General features: G+C 37.4%; 2 protein-coding genes across 2 annotated transcripts in view; both read left to right on the top strand.

The window, feature by feature from the left end:
- Positions 1-27780, top strand: part of THSD7B (thrombospondin type 1 domain containing 7B) — a 1008764-nt gene that overhangs the window by 578736 nt on the left and 402248 nt on the right. The window lies entirely within an intron of this gene.
- LOC118839420 (adenosylhomocysteinase-like) lies at positions 18221-19691 on the top strand. Its single transcript, XM_036746883.1, is given in 1 exon segment — positions 18221-19691. A coding segment is annotated over 1 exon segment (1302 nt). The 5' UTR covers positions 18221-18290; the 3' UTR covers positions 19593-19691.

Below are 27780 nucleotides of genomic sequence, written 5' to 3'. Positions count from 1 at the left end.
TGTGTCTGAATGCTATTGAAAATGGGCTAGATGTTCATCTTTGTAGAATGTTTGGGTTAATTCTAAGGCATGCAGGCATTGACACCTTAGGATTCCTCTCAGACTTTGAAGAACTATATTACCAATAGGAGACCATAAAATCCTTTCTCTTAAGGAAGTTTATTGAGTGCTTTGAAAGGTTCATCTGTATTACCACATAAACCCATGTAGTGACTGACAGTATATTAAAGTGCCCAGGCTTCTCTCTGGACATAGTATTCAAGAAACATTTGCTATGGTAGCCTAAATAATCAGACCTGGAAATTATTGATCTAAGAAACCATCATAGACCTAAAAACTAAAATACCACTCACACTTCTGGTGAACAAAGCTCAGCAAGGCCTAGACTTCTGATTTGGAAGGTAACTCAGCATGGCCCCTTAATCACCTCCTCATACTCCACTAGGGAAAAAGTTATATGTGAAGTTAGAGTTCTAGCCATATTATTCTTCTGCTAATTTCTGGCTGCCTTGAAAGCCTCTCCCTTTTTTTTTACATGTCCAATTTTGGTGGAACATTGATTACACTGTGACTCTTCACTGCCCTCAGTTGTGTTCTAGTCATAGCTTTTGATCCATCCTTGGCATCATGGTTATTTTTATCTCAGTTTTCAAGGCTTTTTTTCATCCTTTTTTTCAATAGCTTCTCTTCCTTCAATTACCCAGATGAAGGAGAGATTGGAATGTTAAACAGGAATGAGATTCATTAAGGCAAAATGAGTAAAGGAAAAAAAATCATCCAATTCTCTCTTGATTTCCACCCCCAATCCAACTGTTCTTCTGTTAGTATTAAAAGAACCTGACTCCTTCCCCTGCTTTTATTTGGAAATAGCCTAAGGAAACAAAGCACATTCCATTACTTCTGCCCACAAGTTTGCTCTTTCTTGGAAGAAGGCAGAGAACTTAGTGTCAGTAATGAGTTTATCTTGGCTCAAAATAAAATGAAACTGTCTTGGTCCTGGGTTGCTAATTGCTTTTGGACATGGATCAAATGAATTCTGAACAGTATTTGCTGTGGTGAACAGCAGCTTGTAGGAACAGAGATGGCAGAAATTGCATAATTTGTACACAGTCCTTTAAACTTGTATAGTACCACTCTTTGGATTCCCTGAGGCTGACCTTCACCCTTCCAAGTTCCCTTGTATTTTATTTTTTTGTATTTTATTCATATTAATACACTTTATATTTATGATATATACATGTATATAATGTGTAAGTAAATAAAATTTTATATGTACATATCTCTTTCAACGGAACATAACCTCATTGAGAGTAGCAATTGCTTGGTTTCTCCCCTTAGTCCTTATATCCCCATTGCCTAGCACAGTGCCTGGCACATAGTAGGCCTTTATTAAACACTAATTGATTAATTGTTAGACGCGGCATCCAGAGTTTACATGTTCATATGACCATATTAGAAGGGGCAAAATTAAGGCAAAAAAGTTTGTTAACAGCAAGTTAGTGTAGTTGACACTCATTTGAAATTATCTAATTCTTAGTCAATCATTTTTCTTGCAGTGCCAGTGATGTTTCTCAATCTATGTGGTTAGATAATAATAATAGTGATTCTGATTGATTTCGAGGCTTGCAAAGTTGATTATACACATGTTCTCATTTGATGATCCCAGAAATCTTGCGACATAAACTCTGAAGATATTATAATTATTCCCATTGTACAGAGGCAATTGAACATCACGAAGGTTAAAAACCTTGCCCATGGTAGGGGCTGCTAGGTGGTGCAGTGGGTAGTGCACTGGCCCCGAAGTCAGGAAGACCTAAGTTCAAATCCGGCCTCAGACACTTGACACATTACCTAACTGTGTGACCTTGGGCAAGTCACTTAATCCCAATTGCCCTGCCTTCCCCTCTACAAAAAAAAAAAATTCTTGCCCATGGTCACACAGCTATTTATTGTTGGAGGCAGGATTCAAACTCAGTTTTAGTCTACTGATGCCTAAGTTTTGTGCTCTTTCTCTTATAACATGTTGTCTCTCCAACTGCCTACTTTGGTGTCACTAGGCAGTTTTAATGAAAATGAGAATTTTTAGAGTGATTGGCCTGGAGTCAGGAGGACCTGAATTCAAATCTAGCCTCAGACACTTACTAGCTGTGTGACCTTGGGCAAGTCACCTAACCCTGTTTGCCTCAGTTTCCTCATCTGTAAAATGAGCTGGAGAAGGAAATGACAAACTGCAGAACTTTTGCTAAGAAAACCCCAGTGGGGTCACACGGAGTCAGATGTGACTGAAAAATCTCTGAACAGCAATGAGAATTTCAGAATAGATCTTTATTGGTTACACCTGTGTATTCCATTACAACCTCTCTTCCCACAAATTTTTAATCATAATTTTTTTTCCTAGTTGCTGGATGTATGGCTCAAATTATTCCATCTCTCATGTCAAAATGGTCAGGCAGTCATATTTAATAAGCAGCTAATATGGATTGTAACTGTTAAACATTTTTCCTTTTATCAACCTTGTAGGCCTTTCTCCTTCAGCTTCTTCTCCCTTCAGAGCAAGTAATAAAAGACATTGTTATTGTGGTTTCCTAATTCCACCCAGTAAGGACAATTCTGCCATGATTTCCTTTTCTTTTTTTATTTTTTTTTTGAGATGAATCAGTGAAGAAGAGATGAAAAGGTTACAGCATAAGACCACATCCTTTTGTATTGTATTACTACATCAACTTCTGATGGCTATGTATGTGTACACACACACACACACACACACACACACACACACACACACACACATGTATAAATGTAAATCTTTAATATTATATTGCCATTAACATACTGGCTTCTGTGATTTTGTTAAACCTTTTCCACTTTTTAAAGACAATAGTTCTGATTAAACAAAAGGCTCTGAAATATTATAGGACCTGTCTTTTATACCAAGTTATAAATATTTCCTCTAATATTACAGAATATATAGCATTCATTTTGTGTTAGCAGCCAGTGTATATATAAGAGTATATTCTTGGATGAAATGGAAGCAAAACAATTAACCATAAATAGCTGCTTTGAACACCAGCTGCCACTGATAATCTTGTACATTCTCAGTGGAGTTGTAGATTACAACAATACATAGGAGAATGCTTTGTACATGCTTGAATATATACTTTAGTCATTCAATTATTAAATTTTAGAGTTGCAGAGACCTTGGAGATCACCCAGTCCAACCTGCTTTTTTTTCAAAGCAGAGGAAACTAAGGCCCAAGGAGGCTGGCATTGATCTAAAGCTGCAAACCTAATACGTAGCAAAGCTGAGAAGTGAATTGAGTGTCCTGATTCCCTGTGTAGAATTCTTTCCATGCTGGTTCCCTGAAGAATGTGTGAATCTTGAGCATGGATTTTCAGATGCAGTGATAATAACTCTTTAATACTGTGGAAGTCTTAAGAAAGTTCTTTACAAGGAAGATTATAAATGTCAGTCTGATTTGTGGGCAGTGTTGACCACTCTTGTTTTGACTAGAATGGCCAATGCTACATAATATTAGCCACATGAATGAGTCATGTAGCTCTCAGTCACATCCAGGAAGATAGTAGATACAAATTGGATGTATTGAAAAAATGAGATGAAAGCCCCTTTTGAGAAAATACGGTAGAGAAAAAAATAGTCTATGTTGGATGGTGGCCACTAGTCAAATAATCATCAAAAATATTGCACTTTAGGTGTGGTCCTTGTTTTGGGCATGCACAATGTATGAGCACTCAAACTTATACAAAAAAGGTAATATTCAGGAGTGTTTGTATTGTGCAACTATTCTTCAGTCTGAAAAAGGATTAACAAAAGAATTCTTTGAATCACAAACTTCAGTAAGATAGTTTAAACATTATTCAGTGTTTCAAAATTTTATTGATGCAGTCAACTAGAATTAACTATCTATTATATTCCAGAAATTGAATACATATAGATAAAAATAAAGGTCTCTCCTCGAGAAGCCTAATTCCTGTTTGGAGAATATAATATGTTCTCCTTTAAGATTATACAATGTTTTGCATGACTTCACATGTATAATTGATATCAAATTGCTTGCCTTCTCAAGGAGGGAGGAAGGTCAGGAGAGAGGGAGAGAATTTGGAACTCAATTTTTTAAATGCTAAATATTTTTACTTTGAGAAATATTTGATAAAATAGATAAAAACATGTTCAAAAATGATTATACAACATATATCCAAAGTAATTTGGAGAGAGAAGGCACAAGGAGCTTGGGATCAGAAAAGGATTTTATATAGATGACAATATTTAACTGAGTTTTGAGCAAAACTAATCTTAAGACTATCCTTTCTTCTCTCTTCTCTTCACATACTTAGCGTATATTTATTGACATTTTTTTCTCTTCTGTTCTCCCTCTCCTTCTTCCTTCTTCTCATCTCCTCCCACTTCTCCTCTCCTCCCGCTTCTCCTTCTTCTTCTTCTTCTTCTCCTTCTTCTTCCTCTATACACTCACGTATATATACACACATATTTTTACACACATATATATTTATTTATGCACACACACACACACACACACACACACACAAACACACACTTCTATCCTTTGGTGACTACCAGTTTTCATAGAGTCAGGGGTTGCTTCTATGTGTAAATGACTCTCCAATTTGCTTATTCCATCCTACTCTCCCTGCTGAACTGAGATATACTGAGCTCTAATTGCCTGTTGGACAGCTCCACTTGGGTATCCTCCATTACCTCAAGCTCAAAATGCTGTAATTAAACTCAACCTCCTCAAATCTCCTCTTCTTCCAGTTTCTGTGTTTAGGAATCCAACAATATGGCAGCTGCTCATACTAAAATTAAATGTTATGTCATATCTTTTCCTTCATCCTCCACATCTGATCAGCTGGCAAATCCTATTGATTCCAGAATATATATTTTCATGTCTCCCCCTCTCCACTTGCATTGCCCTCAATCCAAGTAAGACCCTTATCTTCTCTTGTTTGAGCTATTGAAAGTATAATTGCCTCCGTGTATCTATTCCCTCCTCTCTCCAATCTAACTTTCACAATCTGACAAAATAAACTACCAATTCACAGGTCTGTCACTCTAATGCTCAAAATTCCCTAGCATTTACCTACAGGATAAAATACAAACTCCCTAGCCCAGTCAACATGGAAACCCTTTGACAATCTAGGTCCAATCTACCTTTCCATATTATTTCAAATTGCACCTTTTCACATATTCCACATTCTAGCTAAACTGAACTATGAATTCTTCAGTAAAGCATATGTGGGTTCTGTTGCCTCTGTGTATTCACTCAGGTTATTGTTTCTTATTCCTAGAATGTACTGCCTCCCCATCTCTGCCATTCAGAATCCTTTTTCAGCTTCAAAGCCCAGCTCTGATGGCATTTCTACTTTTGGAATCTCCTCACCTGGAATTATCTTTCCCACAAGTATTACTAAAATACTTAGATTTATCTTCCATTCACCTAAATCAATCTTATTTTATGCTATACTTATTTTTTTAACTTTTCCTATCTTACCTCTTTCCAAGATCCTTGAGGGTAGAGACCTTCTTCCCCTCCCCTTGTATCTCAAGTACTTGAAACATTTTATATTTATTTTTCTTCATACATGCTGCTTCCCTCCAGTAGAATTTAACTCTTTGAAAACTGGCACTATTTCTTTCTTTTTTCCTTTTCTACCCCCTCCCACAGTATATAGGCTTGAGGCAACAAGACTTCTGGGATACAAGGTCTCAGGGTAGCTACCCGCTGCTGTCTCTGTACCCATGCAGTTATGTGCTGGGTTCATTACTCAGGGGTTGCCTGTCTTCTCAACATGGATAGATGATTCCCAATTCCCACATTTATTGGCTCATAACCCCTAATGTAGTTATCCCAAAGAAAGTGACTTTCTATAGGATTGCTAATGATGCAGATGTTTATGTACTCACTCCAATTGTAGACTTTTTCACAACAAGAGGGGGAGGAATGGGTAGTAAAAGAAGGAAATCAGTGAACAAACATGAAGCAGATATAGAACTGAATTTATTCCTACATGTAAAATGATAAGAAAGAAGACAGTAATATATACCTACCAGTATAATCAGCTGGGAAACTAATACACAATGTTTACAAGGCTGCAAATTAATTGTTTGACACTTCATCTCTCACTGGAATTGTCCGATTAGACAGCAAAGCATAATCTGCTTTTCTGATAGCCTCCTTCTCTTATATTTTCCTTGTCATAAGCCTAAACATACTTCTTCTGATATGACTGCAACTATTCAAGTAGTTGATGCCCTTGTCATAAGCACTAAAGGCATTTCTGGACCTTTGAAGTCCAGAACAAGGTCCCAACTAGAGGGAAAATTGTCCAAACCTTTGGTCTGGACCTTTGAGGTCCAGAACAAGGTCCAAACCAGAGGGAAAAAAATGAAACGAAAAGAGAGGCAAGGAAGCCAAAAATTTCTAGTAAAAGTCCAGCTAGTTTAGGACCCCAGGCAGGCATTATGCTAGAATACAGAAGAACTCTTCTTTCCTTTATTCCCAGCCTGGAAGCACATTCTATCTTCTCACATGTCATCTCCAAGCAACTTGCTAGCTGGAAGACACTTCTACCAGATGTAGCACCATGCATTAGCAGCTTTTCCATTTTAGCAACCAATTAGAGGGACTCAAACTAGTCAGACATGGCTTCAACTTGGCAGGAGATAACTGCATGCTTCGAAGGAGAAAGGGAAGTTGTGCTGGACTGAAAAACTGATTGAGTATACACTAAGGGATAGGTAACAATAGGGATTGTCTAGTGTATGGCACATAAGTAAATGCTTGAGAAGTGCTTATTGACAGATATATTTTGTTTGTTTTGGTTTTTTTGCAGTGGCAAAAAAACTATCACTTTTGGAATGGCTGAGAAATATGGCATGTGGAAAATGGAATTTTATTTTTCCATAATGATAGACAGTTTCAGAGAAACCTTGGAAGACTTATGAATTGTGAAACTCAAAGTAAGTAGAAATACAGTAGCAACATTGCAAAGTTGAAGAAGTTTGAGAGAAATATGAGCTCTGATTGATCTAACCACAATATCAGAGGATTGATGAGGAAACATGATCCCCATTGCCCAATGAATTTGTCCAGTACAAAAAGTGCAGACCAACAAAGTGATAAGTAAATAATAATGTAAAATTTTACTTAGGGTCAGGGAGTTGCAATCCAGGGCACCAGGCTGCCTTTTCAGATAGGAGTGCTCAGAGAGGCAAATTACAAACAGAGTTTAAAGGCACTCCAGAGGATCTTCTAGATAGATAGATGGAACAGCAGGTGGGCCACAAGTTATTTTTTGCAGGGTGATAGCATCTTCCTGGAAAAACCACAGGATCAGCTCAAGATGCTTCTAGGCCACAGAGGTAGGCCTCTGACCCATCCCCAAGCCTGGGTGTCATGTAAGTTCAACAAAATAGCCAATGCAGGGAGGGTATGGTTGTAGAAGTGTCCTTGGAGCTAGGTCCAAAAATAGAGACCTTTAGAAACTGTTGGAGATTGATTCCCTGGAGTTTACTTTGGGGGTGCTAGTCAAGACTGGTAGGGGCCCAGAGTTTCTCATGTATTGATGGATTCATGATTCAGAATAAGGCATATTTTTGAATATTGACAATGCAGGAAATAATGTTGTATATTTTTTAGAAAGGCTTCATGTTTCTTTTTTTCTCCAAAACATGGGGGTAGGGAGGTGAGAAGCACAAAAAATTCTTGTTTAAAAAAATCAATTTAGAGCCAAAAAATGGAAACATTTATTATAGAATTAAATGAATAAAAATGGTATAATTAAAAGAACAGCACATTTGAAGTACGAGGAGGAGCCATGTCCATATCCTAGCTCTAACACTTAATACCCATTTGTTGGCAGCTAGGTGGCACAGTGGATAGGAGACAGGGTGGCTGGAGCCAGGAAGACCTGAGTTCAAATCAGACCTCAGACACTTACCAGCTGTTTTACCCTGGGCAATTCACTTAACCCTGTTTGACCAAGTTTCCTCATCTGTAAAAATGAGCTAGAGAAGAAAATGGCAAACCACCCCAGTCTCTTTGCCAAGAAAACCCCAAAAAAATGACTGAACAAGAAGACCCTTTTAACTTGTTTCACTTCTTTGGACCTGAATTTCCTCTTCTGTAAAATGAAAGTGTTAGATTAGTTTACCTCTTCAATCCCTCTCAGCTCTAATTCAATTCTATTCAAATCATTAAACAGTTATTAAGCACCTGCTAGTACAAAACTAAGTGCTAAACTACGGGAGCACAAATAATAAAGATAAACAATTCTTACCCTCTAGGAACTTAGTATCCCCCGGTCCTAGAATGAGAGAAGTTCCCTTGAGGCTGTTTAGAACAGTCAGAACTATGGGAAGATGCAGTATACTTTCCTCAGTGCAAAAAATAAATGAGGTTACCATGCAGATTTATTGCTTCTATATAGCATGGAGATAATTAATATCCTGAGCCTTTGCATTTGTTTTCGGTAGAGAAAGTCAAATTATTTCTAAACCCTAGTTTCACATCTCATTTGTTACTTACTTATTGTAACTAGAGTGATTATACAATGAAAAGTCGAGTTTCTCAAGGAATGATAAAGTGCTCTTTAAAAAAAAAAAGATAGCTCCACTTTATGACAGATGCGGTTAAAATTGCTGTTGTGCATATGCTTATTAAGAGCTTTAACTGGTATTTCCAAGAGCAGGTCTTTTTTTATCTATAATTGCTTGCTACCGTGATTTGGCACCAACTTTTCCCTCTTTCTTTGTGTGAAAGGGCAGCAGGTAACTGAAGTACCGTCCATCTGTCACACCCAAAAGCAACTGTTAAAAACTACCTGACTCATTTTTTCATGATTGGGAAGTTGGTCGCACAACAGCTGTTTGCGGAGATACAGGTGAAACTTATGTAAATACTGCCATATTTCTTTGGAAATGGAATAAATCACCTTCCACATGCAATGGGGGAATTAGCATATTTATCCTCTCACACCTGCCAAATCCACATTTCCTCTGTACATATGTATAAAATAGGGTCTCAAGGAGCAAAGGCCTTCTACTATATCGCATAGTTATAGGCAATATTCTTTAGAACAGGGACTATGTGACTTTTCCAAATATATAAAAGAAATGCCAAAAACATTCATACAGTTTTATTTGAAGCATCTATTCAGCATAAGGTAAAGAATCTAAATTGGGGAGAGCTCATGGAGAGAATCTGATTTGGCATATTTTTAGGGAGCTGGGGGAAAAAAAACTGCTTGTGAATGCTGGTAAGATGAGTGCTGCTCTTCATTGATTTAAAACTTTGATAATACTATAATGTAGAAAAAGATGAGTAAACTCTAAGCTATTGGAATCCTTCTACATATTTTTTTTTCCAGAAAGAGTAGGCATTTAAGTCCATTGTATTCTAATCACTTAGTACTTAACTCCTCTGACTGTATTCCCTTGTAGTAGCTTTGTAAATTTCCATTTCCAGGCTTGAGGTTGGGAAGCTCTAATTAAATTATAAATTCTTTTTCAGCATTAACTGTCTCTTCCCAAAATACCAAGTCCATTACTTTGGGGGAAGGGAATAAGCTGTTACTATCTTCATTTTAGAGATGAGAAAACTGAGGCAGACAGAGGTTAAGTGACTTGCCCAGGATCACGTTGCTAGTGAAAGTCTGATGCTAAATTTGAACACAAATCTTTCTCACTTCAGGCCCAGCACTCTGTCCACTTTGCCACCTGGCTCTTTGGGTCAAACTCAAATAGAACTGGATCCCTTTGAACTGTGTTTTAGCATAGAAAACAATTAGAAAAAGAACTCATGGAAAAACAATTGACATTATGTTTTATTATATTTTAAAATTTGTTTTGTTAAACACTTTCAAATGATATTTTTGGTTGAGGTGGCACTTGAGAGTTTGCTGGCTGAGGGAAGAGTTTGACATCACTGACTTTGCTGCCTCTGGAAAGTTTCAATAATTTAAGTGATGACTTTGCCTTCATTTTATGAATTGAATGTTCTGATTTAGTTGTTTTGATATTAAAGTTGTTTTTACTATAAGATATTTTTAAATATGATAAACACTTTTGTGACATAGTTTGATAAACAAAGTATGTATATTTTCTATAACAACCTATAAACATATATAAACACCCTCAGATAGAACTGACCATCAATAGGAAAATCTCACAAGCATATTAGATAGTTGATTATAACAAATTGCTAAATCAGACACTAGTCAGAGCTCATGTGACTGTTACACTTCTAGCTAGAACCAACTATAAAACAACTAGAGGTCATGCCCATCAGCCTGTTCCTGGGTGCGGCCTGAGACAGACTCCTGACCACTCCCCCCCAACCCCACCATTTGAGACTCAAGAAAACATGTTGCCTTTAGGGCAGTGACGACTGATGGAGAATTGCCCAACAACGACTTAGGAGGGAGGCTGGGCAGAGAGAGAATCTTGTAAGTAAGTGAGAAAAAAGCTTACCAGTACTTCTAGGAATCAGGTTGGTGGTTTGTTCTAGAGGAGCTAATGCTTGTATTGTTAAACAGATAATTGCAACCTATAGATTAGTAAAATTTGATTACATGCATTAAGTGGTATTAAGCCTGATTTAATGTTTCTGTAGCTATAGTCACTGTATGTAATAATAAATACATTTTGGCTCATAGCATGCAGTGTGTTACACCCAAGGAGAAGAAACTATAAGGTCAGCTGTGAGTTGTCCCTTTAAAATCCTGAGAGGCTTTATTAGCAGACTTTCATAGTCATAATTGAAAGAGTTGGAAAGGAACCATGCCGTTATCCTATATAAACCATACATTGAAGGAATTTGTACTATAATATACATAATGCGATGTAGTGTACAGCAAAGGTGCTAAACTTACTGTTATGTATATTTTACTGGTACAACAGAAACACTAATCAGACTTCTACTCATCAATGCATGCAATCAAATTTTGTTAATCTAGTGAAGGCAAAGAATACAAACAACTTATCTTGAGGAACAAACCAAGTTGATTCCTAACATTCCCAGTAAATGTGTCTTCAGGCAACTAGTTGACTGAGTGGTTCAAATGGTGGGCTTGAAATCAGGAGGACTACTTGTTGTGAGTTTGAATCTGCCATCAGATAATTTCTAGCTGTGTGAGCCTGGGCAAATCATTTAACTCTGTTTGCCTTAGTTCCTCATCTGTGAAATGAGCCTACCACTCCAGAATCTTTGCCAAGAAAACCCCAAATGGGGACATGAAAAGTTGAACACAACTGACATATAGCTGAACAACAAGAAAAAGCATTTCTCATATTGGTTTTCAGGTTCCTTTATTCCCCAAGTATTCCTCTAGCAAGTCTCAGGCAATGAGCACTGCCCTCAGGAGAACATGAGAAGCTCAGGTCTTGAGCATTCAAGGAATGCAGGAGCTGGTCCTAGCAGCAGGCCTCTGATAGCTTTTTTATAGTTTTAGCTAGGGGTATTTACTGGTTACATTCAAGCTCTGATTTGTGGTTTGTTACCTAATATATTTACCATGTACTTCGATGTTATTTCATAATTTAAAAATAAAATTGTTTATAATATTTTCCTACTCGTAGTCTGTCCTTTCTAAGGATCTGCATGTGTTTATCACTTATTTAGGGACACATACATGCTGTTTACTAGATGATGCAACAAAAGTGCTTATCTTATAACTGAAGAAACATATTATAGGAAAAAAAACTTAAAACATCTCATTACAAAATGGAGGCTTCAATCAAAATGGAATCAGTAATGCTAAGATAATAAAACTTTCACTGAATGGAGGCAGCATGGCTAATAGAGTGTTGGACTTGGAGTAAGGAAGATGACCTGGTTTTAAGTCTCTTTTCTGCCAATTAATAGCTGTGTGACCTTGGACAAGATGTTGAACCTTTCTAAGCCTTAAGTCAGTAGTAAAGTGAGGAAGTTCTTCACGACCCCTAACATCCCTAATAATTCCACATCTATGATCCTAAGCCATTTTCAGCTTCTTTTTGAAGGCCTCAATAAGCTAGAATTTACTGCCTCTTATGAGACACCCCAATTCCATTTTGGACAGCCCTAATGATTAGAAATCTTTCTCTTGAGATCAGGCATCTGTCTACTGTCCTTGTTTCTGCCTTCTGGAGTCAAACAGAATAAGTCTAATCCCTTCTGCAAACGACAGCCCTTCTAAGATCTGAACATCCCTAGCATATTCCTCTTCAGCCCTCCCCCACCCCCTTCATACTTCTACTCCATAAACACCTACCTCTGCCTTCTTTTCTCCAGGCTAAAACCTTCCCAATTCCTTCAGCCAATGACCATACTCAAGGAATTTCACTATAATATTTGCCTTTGTCTAGAAACTATCTAGTTTGTCAGTGCCCCTCTTTAAAATATGGTTCCCATGGAACACTGTTGTGCTATAAGAAATGATGAGTAGGATACATTCAGAAAAACTTGGGAAGACTTACTCATATGAATTGATAAAAGCAAAGTGAGTAGAACCAGGAGCACCATACATAGTAACAGCAACATTGTATGGTGATTAACTGGGAATGACTTAGTTATTTTCAGCAATACAATGACCCAATATGATTCCAAATGACTTATGATGAAAAATACTATCTCCAGAGAAAGAAATGATGGAGTCTGACTACAGATCACAACATACATTTATCTTGTTTTTTTGTGTGTCTGTCTTATTTTGCAACATACCTAATATGGAAACATGTTTTATATGACTTCACATGTATAATCTAAAGCAAATTTTTTGCCTTATCAAGAAGAGTGGAGGGAAGGGAGAGATGGAGGGAATTTGGAACTCTCAATTTAAAGAAACCTCAAATGTTAAAAATTGTTTTTGCACGTAATCGAGAAAAGATAAAATAAAATAAAATAGTAAAAAATACGGTTCTTGGAATGGAACAAAATATTCCAAATATCAGGAGTCCTCCATGCCTAAAGAACTGAAAAGAATTGAGCAAATTGTTCTTAGTAATTCAGTGCAAGGTGTAATTCTAAGTGCTGATTATGGAATGACAAACAAAAAATAGAACCTGACCTGAAGGACTTTGAGTTCAATAAAGCATAAGTCCTTATATTAAAATAAATAAATACAAGGTAATTTGAAGAAGAAGACAATAGCGGATCAACTTCCCCATGTGGTTATCATTTCTTTAGAGGTCCAGCCAAGAGGGCTTCGTAATGGGTGGAAAGGTAGTGGGTGACAACGGGGCAGGTGGCATGATCCCCTGGAGAGGGTTGCTGAATAGCAGGTTGGCCAGCTGGAAATTTTTCAGAGCTTAGATCAGCTTGCACTCTCTCACTTATCAGTCAGTATAGCCCTAGATCATGAATTTCCAAACCTAGTGGATTAAGTCCTGATTATTTGGAGAGATTATTTTCTGTTTTCCTAGCCATGAATCTGGACTCTCTTCTGGCTTTATTGAATTTAAATCCCATTAGCCCAACCTGGCTTCAGACACCTTGCCCTTTCTTTGGACTGTCTCCCCTATTTCCATTGGCTTTACTGCTCATTCGTCTTAACCCCATCCTAGCTGGATCCCCTCTCTGTCTCTCATCTTGAATGTTTCCTGCTAGTACTGTTATTTACGTACTCTGGCATCTTTTATATCATATTTTAAAATATTCTTCTCATTAGTCATCTAAAGCTGAGCTTTCTGCTGCTTTTACCTTCTGATATTTTGAGTGAGACCTGCAGTCCATTGGACTCCCTTAAATGTTCTGTCACACTATCTCTCAACATCACCCCAAGTACCTCTCAGACCTAGAAAATCTCTACCACTTATTTCATATAAAAAGGTGAGTGTGGTAACAGAATCACAATTTCAGGTCCCAAAGTAATTCTGTGCAACTTGTTGTGAAGTACTACAACATCTCCTACAATGATTAGCTAGTTGTTAAACTATTATCATTCCCATAACCTTGGCTCCGTCCTTCAAGTCACTGCTTGCCAATTTATTATTCTTTTTAGTCATCAAAGCCAACCAGAAATGGTAATGAGAGTTTAATTTGGCATTCTTGACCTTGGTGGATGGAAGAACATTTATTAAGTGCTTACAATGTGCTAAGCATTAAGTAAAGCATTGGAAATATAAATAGACAAATTAGAGAATCTCTGCTCTCAATGTGCTCACATTCTAATTGGTAGAAACAACACATTTATGTGTTCTCAGCTACAGAGCTAATGGAAAGCCTGGTGATCCTTACGTATCAACAGCAGCACAGATGGCAAAGCCTAGGATTTCTTAGGGTTTACTTTTGAAAAAGCAAGATCCTGCTGGGTTCTTTTAAAATGGTGCCATTTTGGGGAGATCCCTCCACTGTCTAAAGAGCTGTCCATGCCCTATAATGGAGTCATTAGGAGTCAAAGGCATTCAGTCACAGTGACTCTTTAGGAAAGGTCCAAACACCTTCCCTACCAATCCCACCTGGACAGAGAGCATTAGCTAAGAATTTGTATACCTGGGGCACCAGAGAGTGGTGGTAAAATTGGGGCTATCTGGCAATTTTCAATTCAAACCAATCCAATAAGCACTTATTAAGAGCCAACAATGCATTATTCTAGGCACTAGGGATAAAAACATAAATTAAATAGTCCCATTATATAAAGTTTTTACATTTTAAAATTCTCCTAATGGGGAAGGGAGGCCACAAAATACAACATGTAAATAGCAAAAAATGCACACACACACACACACACACACACACACACAGTTTGAGAGGAGAGAGGACATTAACAACTAAGGTATAAGGAAAAGTCCTTATAGAATTTTCCATCCATGCTGTGTGTGTGTGTGTGTGTGTGTGTTTGTGGAAGTAGAGTAGGATAGGGTGTGAGGACCTCTAGACCTGGATGGAGATCACACAGATGAAGTCTCAACCTCAAGCTGAGGTTTGGTGGTAGAATACTCAACACATAATATCCCTTTCCCTATGCATAGGTTTCCATTCAGGTTTTCCCCAAGAGTTTATGAGTTAGGAATCATCAGTTACACCTATCTTCATGACCCACCCTTATTTTAACTCAAGTGGGAGGTTCCCAGAGTGTTGAAAAGTCGAGAGAATGAGGAAAGAAGAGAACCCTGACCCTGATTTTCCCAAGCCTTGGTAGAGGGGTGGTAGTGATGAAACCATGTTGGTAGCACTGTGGAATCATTCACCTTTGCAAGGATCATGGCCACTACCTCCAAGACCGGAGGACTGATTTGACACCTTCCCATTTCAGCCTTACTTCGGACAAAGAACCATTTGCCCTACCACAGTTAAACATCCATTCTTTTATTTCTTCCAAACTGACTTCCTGGCCACCCTTCTGAATCATGCTACCTGTATCATCACCATCTTCTTCATCCCCTAGAATCTTAGACTCTACCACTGGACATATCCTTGGCTGTGAGAGCTGAGCTTTTGTTGTATCTAGTGAGGAACCAAGGTTGCAGCAAGTACATGTGCTCTATCTTCCAATTCTTTATGTGTTGCCTTGCTCCATTAGAAAGTTAAGTCCTTGAGGATATGAACTATTGTATTCCCAGCAGTTAGCCTGCTGCCTGGCAAATAGTAAGTGCTTAATAAAACATTTAACACTCACTTATTCATTCAACCTATATGTAGTGTACTTTAGGTCTAATTTCTTTCTTTCTTTTTTTTTTTTTGCTTTTTTGGCAGGGCAATTGGGGTTAAGTAACTTGCCCAAGGTCACACAGCTAGTACAAGTGTCAAGTGTCTGAGGCGGGATTTGAACTCAGGTCCTCCTGACTCCAGGGCCAGTGCTCTACTCACTGTGCCACCTAGCTGCCCTGCTTTAGGTCTAATTTCATCGTGATTCAAGAACTTTTGTAACTGATAGATTTTTTTTCATTTAAAGAATTTAACATTTTCTGTGGTATCCAGTGTAGTAAGAGACAGCATAGAGAGAATGATGGAGTTGGAGTCAAAAGACTGGGATTCTAATCCCATTTATGTCTGTGTTATCCAGGATAATTCATTTCAGCTGTCTGGGACTCATTTTTTCCTGTATAAATAGGAGGTTTAAATGCAAAAATCAATTGTGAAGCATTATGCAAATATAAGCTATTATTACTTTTAACTTTCACCTCTTTTTATTTATGCTCCAGCATCAGAAGTAAGCTTCTGAAGGATAAAAATAATGCCCATATAGGTTTCTTTTTACAGCTGTGGGTAAAATGAATAGGAAGGTATAGAAAGAAGGCTCTTAAATGATGAGAGTGTTTATTCTTTCAGCCATTTTTCTTCTGATATCCTACGTTAGAGACTGCATAAAATGCTTTAATACTACCTAGGGAATAAGTATACATTAGCAGCTTACTGTGCATCTCTTGCTTATTTGAAAATCCTTTTTTCATAGAGGGCACAAATAATTGGGGAGTATGTTTCCAACATGCAGAATGAGTTGTATCTTTCTATAAGCAAGCTTATAATTGGGCTCCTGCAGCCACACTGCTTCACATATGGTACTTATGAGTCAATTAAAGCACCCTAACAAGCAATTACTGTTTTATTGTTTAATTCAATTTTCACAACTCATGCTGTTCTACTCAAAAGTTATGTATGTATATATGTACATACATATATATATATATACATATATATACATATATGTCAGCATTTAATAATAAATATACCTGTTTTGGAAACTTATTTTGAACAAAAAGGGAAAAAAACCCCTAAAACTCTTAAGTACCTACACACTGTGACTTCACATCAAGTAAGAGCAAATGGAAGGAATGTGTAAAGGTATTTGGGTTATGAAAAAGAATTTACTTCAAATTTCAAAGCCAATTGGATAATAGCGAGTAAAAATGTTATCGCTACAAGTTATAATAGCTATTGAAATGTTGCCTTTTCAAAGTCTACGAAATACACAGCAGATAGAAAGTTCTTTATTAACTTAGTTAGCAAGTCATGCTAGTGGAGCCCCTTGCAACCCATTGATCGCTGCTTTATACTCTCCACCCCTCTTCCCAGAAATCTCCCATGTAGGATTAGCCCAGTACATGGAAGGTCTTCTTCTAGCTCCTTTAAAATTACAATTCTATTAGTGCAGGGTATGGGTTGTCCATTTATTATCCCTTGTTATTCATAGTTCATGACGACATTACATCCTTTTCCAGTCATATATTCCTGGTTTCTGTCTTTTGGCTATTTCTTTCTAAGAAGTTGTCATTAGGGATATGATACAGCCTAATTTATATCTGTAATGAACTTATCCCTTGGCCTTTAGTTTCACATTGCAAATGGTTTTAATTCTTTAGGGATGGTGTTATTCCAAGATCCTGAGCTGTATAACATCACTGGGAGAATTGGTTTTCATGCCAAGGGACTGAATGAGGTCATTCTAAACATTATGCAGTTTCCCAAATCAAATCCAGCTTGTTCTTTTCCTCCTGTCCAATCCTGGTAGCTCTTTGTCCATCTACAGTTCCTTTCCAAAATATATGTACTGAATGCCTAATTCAATGGTCTCCCAATCTAACTCTGTATCAGAGTTTGCACACTAATCATTGTTTTTCTTGTGTGGATTTTTACACATATTTAGTTTTAGTCATTATGGATCTCTCCCAGGAGACTCTGTAGTTCCAATATAATCAGGGGAATGCCATCCACAAACAGGAGTACTTGAAGATCCTTACTGTCTCTGGGGACTAATTAGATTTGAACTCTGTACAGGGTATTGTCCATGAAAGTTGCGAACACTTTGGGAAAGTATGTGTCCTTTTGTTTTTGTGTTTTCCTTAACAGTGAGAAGCAGAAGATCAGAGAACAATTTTATCACTAGTTGCATTTATCTAACATATGCCTTTGAGACTTATTGGGAGATTCCTTTAGAGGTATTGTTTTATTCTATCAAGTATAATGTTTTTTTTTTAAATGCAATTTATTTATTTAACATATTTGGTTTTCAGCATTGATTTTCACAACAGTTTGGATTACAAATTTTCTCCCCATTTCTGCCCTCCCCCCCCACTCCAAGATGGCGTATATTCTGGTTGCCAAGTATAATGTTTTTATAGTCAATAAACAGAGAGTGGTGCCTTTTATCTCTGTACCTTTCAGCCATAAAATCATATATTTAGATTTGGAAAGAACTTAAAAGCCATTTAGTCCCCCTCCCCGTGCTGCCTGCCGCCCTCTTCGGCCTTCCTGTGGCACCTTCACCCCTGTCCGTGAAGTCTCAGTGTGGTGGTCTCTGCTAAGTCATTAAGTAACTGCGGAGGAGGCCGCAACATGTCTGACAAATTGCCCTACAAAATCGCTGACATAAGCCTGGCTGCCTGGGGACGCAAGGCCCTGGATATAGCAGAGAATGAGATGCCTGGCCTGATGAAACTTCGAGAGATGTACTCAGCCTCCAAGCCACTGAAGGGTGCCCGGATTGCTGGCTGCCTTCATATGACCGTGGAAACAGCTGTTCTTATTGAGACACTGGTGGCCCTGGGAGCCGAGGTACAGTGGTCCAGTTGCAACATTTTCTCCACCCAGGACCATGCAGCAGCTGCTATTGCTAAAACTGGCATTCCTGTGTACACTTGAAAGGGGGAGACCGACGAGGAATATCTCTGGTGCATTGAGCAGACCCTCTTTTTCAAGGATGGGCAGCCCCTCAACATGATCCTGGACGATGGTGGGGACCTCACCAACCTCGTTCACACCAAATACCCTGAGCTCCTGAAGGGCATCAAAGGCATCTCAGAGGAAACCACCACAGGCGTCCACAATCTATACAAGATGAAGGCCAACGGAGTTCTAAAAGTGCCAGCCATCAATGTGAATGATTCTGTTACCAAGAGCAAGTTTGACAACCTGTATGGCTGCCGTGAGTCCCTCATCGATGGCATCAAACGAGCTACAGATGTGATGATTGCAGGCAAGGTGGCCATGGTGGCAGGCTATGGCGATGTGGGCAAGGGCTGTGCTCAGGCCCTTCGGGGCTTTGGTGCCCGAGTCATTATCACAGAGATAGACCCCATCAATGCACTGCAGGCTTCTATGGAGGGCTATGAGGTGACCACCATGGATGAGGCCTGCAAAGAGGGAAACATCTTTGTCACCGCCACAGGATGCGTAGATATCATCTTGGGCAGGCACTTTGAGCAGATGAAGGACGACGCCATAGTATGTAACATTGGCCACTTTGACGTGGAAATAGATGTAAAGTGGCTGAATCAAAATTCTGTGGAGAAGGTGAACGTGAAGCCTCAGGTGGACCGTTATAAGCTGAAGAATGGACGGCGGATCATCCTGCTGGCAGAAGGCCGTCTAGTCAACCTGGGTTGTGCTATGGGCCATCCTAGCTTTGTGATGAGCAATTCCTTCAGCAACCAGGTGTTGGCCCAGATTGAGCTGTGGACCCACCCGGACAAGTACCCTGTAGGAGTACACATCCTCCCCAAGAAGCTGGATGAAGCTGTGGCTGAGGCCCACCTTGGCAAACTGAATGTGAAGCTAACAAAGCTGACGGACAAACAGTCCCAGTACCTGGGCATCCCCAGAGAAGGCCCCTTCAAACCTGACCACTACCAGTACTGAATCCTGCCCAGCTGAAAGACTCCAAGTGACCAACCACATTTTCTTGCCTTTCCAGCCCTTTCTGCACAGAGTAATAAATGTTACCTAGGTTTGGTTGGGCAAAAAAAAAAAAAAAAGCCATTTAGTCACCACCACCCCCATTTTACAAATGAGGAAAAGTGATGTCCAGAAAGGTTATGTGAGTTTTCCATGGTAATCTTGGTTTTATGTTTGTTCTTTATTCTCAAAGAGGACCAATGACATCAGGAAGGTGATATCCTGACTTGCAAATGAATTGGATTTAAGTAAGGCAAAGTCACCAGTCTCACTTACTCCTCCACAGTTACCTGGGTCCAGTGGCAAAATATAGGCCAGGATGACAGGAGATGGCCCCAAGAAACCCTGATAATAAGTGTCAAAGGTGGATCCAAGTCCTTTGACTCGATACCCGCTTTTCCCACCACTACAACAGTAGTATGACTATGAAGATATGAACTGTTAAAGTTGTTCATGAAGACTTGCTTATTCTCATTTAATATTTTAATCTCATAATTTCACTGTGTGTAGAAAACTAATTTCACTATGTATGTAGAAAACTTTCATTAAGATTTAAAACAAATAAGAAATGTAGGCATAGTTACTGCTATCTATTTAATCACCAATTTTGGGAGAGAATATGGAGTTATATTATTTCCCATGATGTTCCTCCTCTCATTTTTTTGGAATCTTCTCATATTTCAGATATGTTTAAAATCAGTCTATACCTCAAGGCTTTAGGAAAACGTCAAAAATTCCTCTAGCCCAGAGTTCTTCTGTGAGTACTTTGTTAGATTTGGCTGTTCTTCCCACCATCATTTTTTTAGTGACATTTCTACTACTTTATATAACACATTGGGGGACTAAGGTGTTATAGTGTAAATCTGGTAATTTCACTGTCAATGATGAAAAAAGATCAATACAGAAATGCTGGCAGATCTGTACCATGTTTTTATCTATTTTTATTTTGTAATTCTTCCAGTTTTATCTATAAAAACTTTTGGGAGAACTTGATTTAGTTCATTCTGATGCCAAGCTTTCTATAGGCATATTTTCCCCAACATTTCTCTTCACTGATTTTGGAAGCCAAACTGTTTATGATTTTCCACTGTACTCTTCTGTAATGTTTTACAAATTAGTTTGATATTCCAAATTGATGTTGCCTTTTACCTACAGTGTCTTTGCTTAAGAAGAAGAGAAAGTACCTGCCAGATAAATTGGGTTTGGGGGATATTTTGTTGTCCTGGATCTGAGGATTGATTTCTATCAGGTACATTTCTATAGAAAATAATAAAAATCAGTATCTCTGTGATTTTCTTTATTCATTTTTCATCATCCATTGCTTGTTTTAATAGCTAAGGTTAGAGATATTGTAATTATATACAATGTCATTTTCTCAATTTTATCCTTCTAAACTGGTATTGATTTTAATCTTTAGTCAATGATTAGAACACTGATTCCAGCTCGTAGAGTTGCTTTTAAAATATCTGCAATAAAACTAGCTTATCAGTCATTTCCTGTCTTTTAAGACTTAGGTAATTTTACTTTTGGGGAAAATTCTTGGTGCTTTCTTAGCTCGGTCCTTCAACTTTCATTTTGGAAAAAAAGTATTCATTTTATACAGCTATGAAATATCTAAGTAATGGCATTTCTTTAATATTTTCTTCTGGATAATTAATTTAATTGATATTATTACTTTTTCTAGAAATACATTTAATAATTCATCTATGTTTGTTCATCTTCCGTGCCTCTCATTTATGTCTTATTGTTAATCTTCTATATAGGACTTCCCAATGTGATAGAGACCTTTCTTCTCTCTTGATATATGAATACTGAGAGAAACTAATATTATGCTATTATATTAATTACCAACTTTTAATTTGTGATCGATCTTTTTCTTCCTATTTCTAAGACCCCACTCATGAAAAGGTCAATCAGCCTCTGGAGGGCATGAATGAGTTATGATTAGTCCTAGCCCCCAAGGCACATACTCATTAACTAGGTCATACAGGACCCCACTCAACTGTGAAACCTAATTTCTGTTTAGAGTATAAACAGAATCCAGAGTTTAGGGCAACCCAGCTCAAGAAGGAGAAAACTAGCTGGAGAGGTCCATGGAAATGGCTTCTCCTGCCCAGATTGCTTGAGAGTGCTCAGTTTCGTGATCAAGCTATATTCTAAGCCCTAGGAACTGAAGACTTGTATCTCACCTCCTTATTAAATCTCCAACAATCAGGGTAGAGTTTCACTTGGCAGAGGAGTTCCCTATCAAAAGGCACACACTCAATTTAAAGTTTTCAGAATCTCCTTTGGTGTCTTTGGTTACAGAGAGAACCCACTGACCATCAATTTATTGATTATGGGCTAGCCTAATAAATAAAATGATTATCAATTACATATAAACTACATATCTTGGGGGTTTTATTTGCAACAGTACTAATGAAGCATATAAGCTGTTTTTCCTCACTATGGACTTCTCCACTGACCACAGCTTTGTGGTCAGCATTTGTGTTATTCCAATTTTTGTAGGCATATTATATCATTGGAAGAATATAAAATCTAGAAGCAGCTAGGTAAGTCAGTGGTTAGTGCACTGGCCCTGAATTCAAATGTGAGGACTCAGGCACATATTATGTGACCTTGGCCAAGTCACTTAATATCGTTTTACCTCAGTTTTCTCAACTCTTAAATTAATAGCATCTACTTCCAGGGTTGTTATGAGGATCAAATGAGATAGTAGTTACAAAGTATTTAACACAAAGTCTAGCATATAGTAGGTTTTTTATGAATGCTAGTTATTGTTGTTGTTTTTGTTGGATCTGGATGTCAGTGATGCAGATGACAGCTTATCCATGTCTGCCTTCCAGTCCTTTCTGACTCCTGTCTGGATCTTCATAAACATAGCAATAGGTTGTCCATGAATGTGCCAGAGACTTTCTTCACTTTCTTTCAACATCTCTGCGTGACAGTCTGTCACTGTGTCACACTGTGGTCATTTACTTATATTTGTTCTTACCACCGAACTCCCTTTGTGTCATACAATTCTTTGATGACATACTTTATTCCTGTTCTTCTTTGGAGTTCCTTATTGGTTAGATGTTGTTGAAGAATATCAGTATTGAAAGATTGTTTTTTTTTTTGTTTTGGTTAAATGCTTGGAATCAATTTCTCAGCTGCAAACTAACTGACTTTCTACCTCCATCTTCATTGGCTATCCAAAATGAATGTACTATTGGGCTATGGGCTCTGTTTTCAGTTGCATAACAGTCTTGACTTTCTTCATTCACTGTTTTTGTTTTTTCTAAGTTGATAGGCCAGACATTTTTTGTTTTCTTTTTTTTCTTCTCATAGATATCTTTCTTGAGGCTCTGCCACATTCTAGGCTTGGTAAAATGAGCTCAATGTAATCTGCAGCAGGAACATATTTAGGACCTCACCTGAGAATTCCTCTCTTATTTGGATTCTGCCAAATACGTCCTTCAGAGCACATCAGACTTTTAAGTGATTTTTTTGGCCTTACTTAATAGTAATCACCCACTTGGTCATCATGTGGGAAAATTGGAACACTGTTGCATTATTGATGGAGTTGTGAACTGATCCAGCCATTCTGGAGAACAATTTGGAACTATGCCCAAAAGGCTATAAAAATGTGCATAACCCTTTGACCCAGTGATACCACTTCTAGGGCTGTATCCCAAAGCGATCATACAAGGGGGAAAAGGATCTGTATGTACAAAAATATTTATAGCAGCTCTTTTTGTGGTGGCAAACAATTGGAAATCAAGGGGATGCCCATCAATTGTGGAATAGCTAAATAAATTGTGGTATATTAATATAATGGAATATACTACGAGAAAGGAGGAGCATATGGATGTCATAAGAACCTTGAGAGATTTATATGATCTGATGATGAGTGAAGGGAGCAGAATCAGAAGAACATTGTACACAACCACAGACACGTTGCTTCTGTGATGACTAACTTATATAGACTTGGCTCTTCTCAACAATGCAAGATTCTAAGACAGCTCCAAAAGACTCAAGATGGAGAAGGCTATCCATATCCAGAGAAAGAATTATGGAGTCTGAATACAGATTGAAGCAAACTATTTTCTTTCTCTTTTATTTTATTTTGTTTTTGGTTTTGTTTCATCTTTCTCATGGTTCATTTCATTGGTTATAATACTTCTTTACAACTCGATTATTGGGAAAATAAGTTTAATGTGAAGGCATATGTAGAACCTATATCAGATTACATGCCACCTGGAGGGGGAGGGGGAAGAAAGGAGGGGCAGAAAACTTGGAACTCAAAAACTTGGGAAACCGAGTGTTGTAAACTAAAATTAATTGATTAATTGATTGATTAATTACAAAAAATAATAATCACCCACGATCATAAAGCAATATTCTTTGGCTACTTTATTGAATATTAACATATGCATTGGAGATACTTTTGTGGAAGAGAGCCATTAAGTGTATATTGTCCTTGAAAAGATTAAATGCGTTTTTATATTTAACAAAAACTTTCAGTGAACTGTATAACTATGTGGAGTCTGGTAGAAAAAATCATTTTGAAAGATTACCTGTTTTCTTTTTTCATCAAGGATTCTTTTAATAGGTACACATATAATATTTTAATGCAAAATTCATGGTTCTGAGAAAGTGAGAATAGGGACTTGTAGCTGATATCTTGTCTTCTTTTCCCCTCCCCCTGAACTGATAGCATTTGTATTCCAGCCTTCTCTTTCATCCAATCATCTGGCATCCTTCCCTCTTTCAAATATTTTGGGAGCCTATCCTTCATCTCCCTCAAAACTATATTGCCTCACATAGACGTAGAAGACTGGTAATAAAAATTCACGTTTACACAGTGCTTAAATATTATAAAACACTATCCTCATGATCCAGTGAGGTAGGTAATATATGACTATTCCCATCACCAAGGAGTAAACTGAGACTCTTAAAGCTCAAATGACTTGTCCATTACCAAATTCTTGAAAGGATATGAAGGAGACACAAACATCACCATGTTTCTTCCCTCCAAATCTAGCTGTGTATTCATTATCCTACTTTGTCTTGTTTCCTTTGTTAATTTTTAATGCTATTTTCCAGGACATTTTTTCTTTATCCTTCCCTCTATCACTTTTTATTGAAGTAAAAACATTGTGATATCTATGGGATCATGTCAAGTTCTTAGCTTAATTGCCCTACCTCTTTAAACTTTGCTATAGACTTTTGTGTTAAATCTCTAATTATCTTCATTGTTGTCTTTAAAAACGTTTCATTTGTGCTCTCTTTATTTTATATTACTATCACTTCTCAATGACTCTCCTATTATCTATAAAACCTGCCTTTATAAGAGAATCCAATTAAGTAAAGCAAATAAACCTACTGATATTGATGTTTCTTTGCCTGTGTTTACCATAGATATTTCTAGACAAGATTATCTAAATATTTCCATCGTTTGTTCATCACTTGCTATGGGTTTAATTATCACTAGATGACTCCTACGTCTGCAATACATCCAGCCCCACTGTTTGTCCTGAGCTCTAGTTATTATTTTATGGACTGCCCATTGGACACTTTGACTGAGATGTTCTATAGACATCCGAAACTCAATGCATCCAAACTGCATGTTTTCCACAATTTACTCTTCTTCTTAAATTCCCTATTTCTGTTGAAGGTGCCAACAGCCTTCTAGTCACTGAGATTTACAACCTCAGAGTCACCTTTAACTCTTTACTTTCATTCACCCCATACATTCAACGCGTTGTCAAATCTTGACATTTCTACCTCCACACTGTTTCTTGTATCCATCCATTTCACTGTATTCACATAGCTACAGGCCCTCATTGCTTCTTACCTGGACTATCACAATAATCTAATTAATCTCCTTTCCTTGCTTCTTCTCCTGTCTAATCCCTAAATCACTGAGACACCCTGTTAAGGCAATCAGACTTTTCCCTGTTCTTCCCTTTTGGGATGTTAAGACTATCAAGTCTTCCCTTTGTTTGAATTGGTGAAACCTTTGACTTTTGGGGCACACTCATGGAAGGAGTGTTGAGACTCTGGGCAAGCCATAACTGCCCCCCGGCTTTGTAACCCAGACCCATCGGTTCTTTTCTGGTAACTATGTATTGTGATTTGATCAGACAAAGGTTTGTCTATTGATGTTTGTAATTTTTGTTTGTATTTGTCTTGAAGTTCAGAGGGCTGATTTTTCCCCTGGAACTAAGTAATTGATATATGTATATTTAATTAAACTGAGATTGTTAACCCCTTAAAATTACTTTCCTTGGTAAAGCATATCAAAGACTCTGTATTAGCAGCCTTCTGTGTGCTGGGGTTATTGGTCTTATAGTCCTATAGCAACTGCTGGCAGATTGTTGCTACATACCCAGATGATTTTTTTTTTCAAATGAATGGACTAAAACAACCGTTTCCATAACATAGTACCATAAAAAAGATAATTGCATAAGAAACTATAAATCTACTATGCAAAACTTGCTTATTCTTTTCAAATATAACAACAAAATTATCATGTGTTTTTTTCTTCCCTCCCCATCCCTTGCCCTAGAGTTGGTTACCATTAGACACAAATAGGTTTATGTGTGCATGTGTGTTTTACACATACTTCTATCTATCAGTCCTTTCTCTAGAGGCAGATAGCATCTTTCTTCATATGTCTTTTATAATTAATTTGGGTCAAAATAACTCACTCAAAGTTCCTCTTAAAAAAATATTGTTGTTACTATATACAGTGTTCTCTAGGTTCTGCTCATTTTCCTCTCTGTTATTTCATGCAAGTCTCTCCATGCTTGTTTTCCCCTAAAATCATTTAGCTCATCATTTCTTATAGCACAATAGTATTCTATCACAATCATATACCACAACATGTTCAGCCATTCCCTAATTGATGGGCATCCCTGCAATTTCCAGTTCTTTGGCACCACAAAGAGAGCTGCTCTAAACATTTTAGAACATATAAGTTCCTTTCCTTTTCTCTTAATTATCTTTGAAATAGACAGAGTAATGGTATTGCTGGTTCAAAGGGTATAGACAGTTTAACAACACTTTGGGAATGATTGCAAATTGCTCTCCAGAATGGTTGTATCAGATCACAATTCCACCAACAAGGAATGTGTCCCAATTTTTTCACATCCCCTCCAACATTTGTCACTTTCACATTCTATCATTTTAGCCAATCTGGTAGGTATAAAATGATATCTCATGATTGTTTTAATTTACATTTCTCTAATCAAGAATGATTTAGAGCATTTTTTCATATGACTATAAATTGTTTTGATTTCTTCTTCAGAAAATTGCCTGTTCATATCTCTTGACCACTTATCAATTGGGGAATGATTCATATTGTTATATATTTGACAAAGTTCTTTCTATATTTTAAATATGAGACCAGTATCTGATAAACTATCTATAAATTTTTTACCCAGTATTCTTCTTTCCTTCTGATCTCAGCTACATTTATTTGTACAAAACTTTTGTGATTTAATATAATCAAAAAGATCCATTTTACACCTAATTTGCTCTCTATCTCTTGTTTTTTCATAGATTGTTCGCCTATCCATAAGCCTGATAAGTAATATGTTTCATGTTCTTCTAATTATCTTGTAAAGTCTCTCTTTATATTTAGATCATGTATCCATTTTACTGGATCTTGGTAAATGCTATGAAATATTGGTCTGCCATACTGCTTTTCAATTTTCTGACAATTTTTACCAAATAATGAATTCTTATCTCCAATCTTACGTCTTTACATTTGTCAAATACAAGGTTATTATGTTTATTTTCTTCTGTAAATTGTATACCTACTCTATTATATCGATCTACCTTTCTATTTTTTAGCTAGTACTAGGAACTTTTGATAATTGCTACCTTGTAGTATAGTTTAAGGTGTGGTACTGCTAAACCTCCTTCCTTTATAACCCCCTGTTTCAATAATCCAGCTAGCAGCTGCTGTGGGGGGTGTAAAATCAAGAACAACCAGCTTACAGAACTCTGCAAGCCCAAGTTCTTTTGATCTGCTTTACTAAGGAAAGCAACGTTAAGGGGTTAACAATCTTACTTTAATCCAGCATACAAATATCATTCACTTAGTTCAGGGGAAAAAGCCAGCACCCTGAACTTCGGGGCAAATACAAACAAATTATAAACA

Source organism: Trichosurus vulpecula, chromosome 2, assembly GCF_011100635.1.
Source record: "Trichosurus vulpecula isolate mTriVul1 chromosome 2, mTriVul1.pri, whole genome shotgun sequence".
In the NCBI taxonomy this organism is placed as follows: Eukaryota; Metazoa; Chordata; class Mammalia; order Diprotodontia; family Phalangeridae; genus Trichosurus; species Trichosurus vulpecula.
The sequence above is the reverse complement of the archived record's forward strand: the minus strand, read 5'-3'. Positions and strand labels throughout refer to the sequence as shown.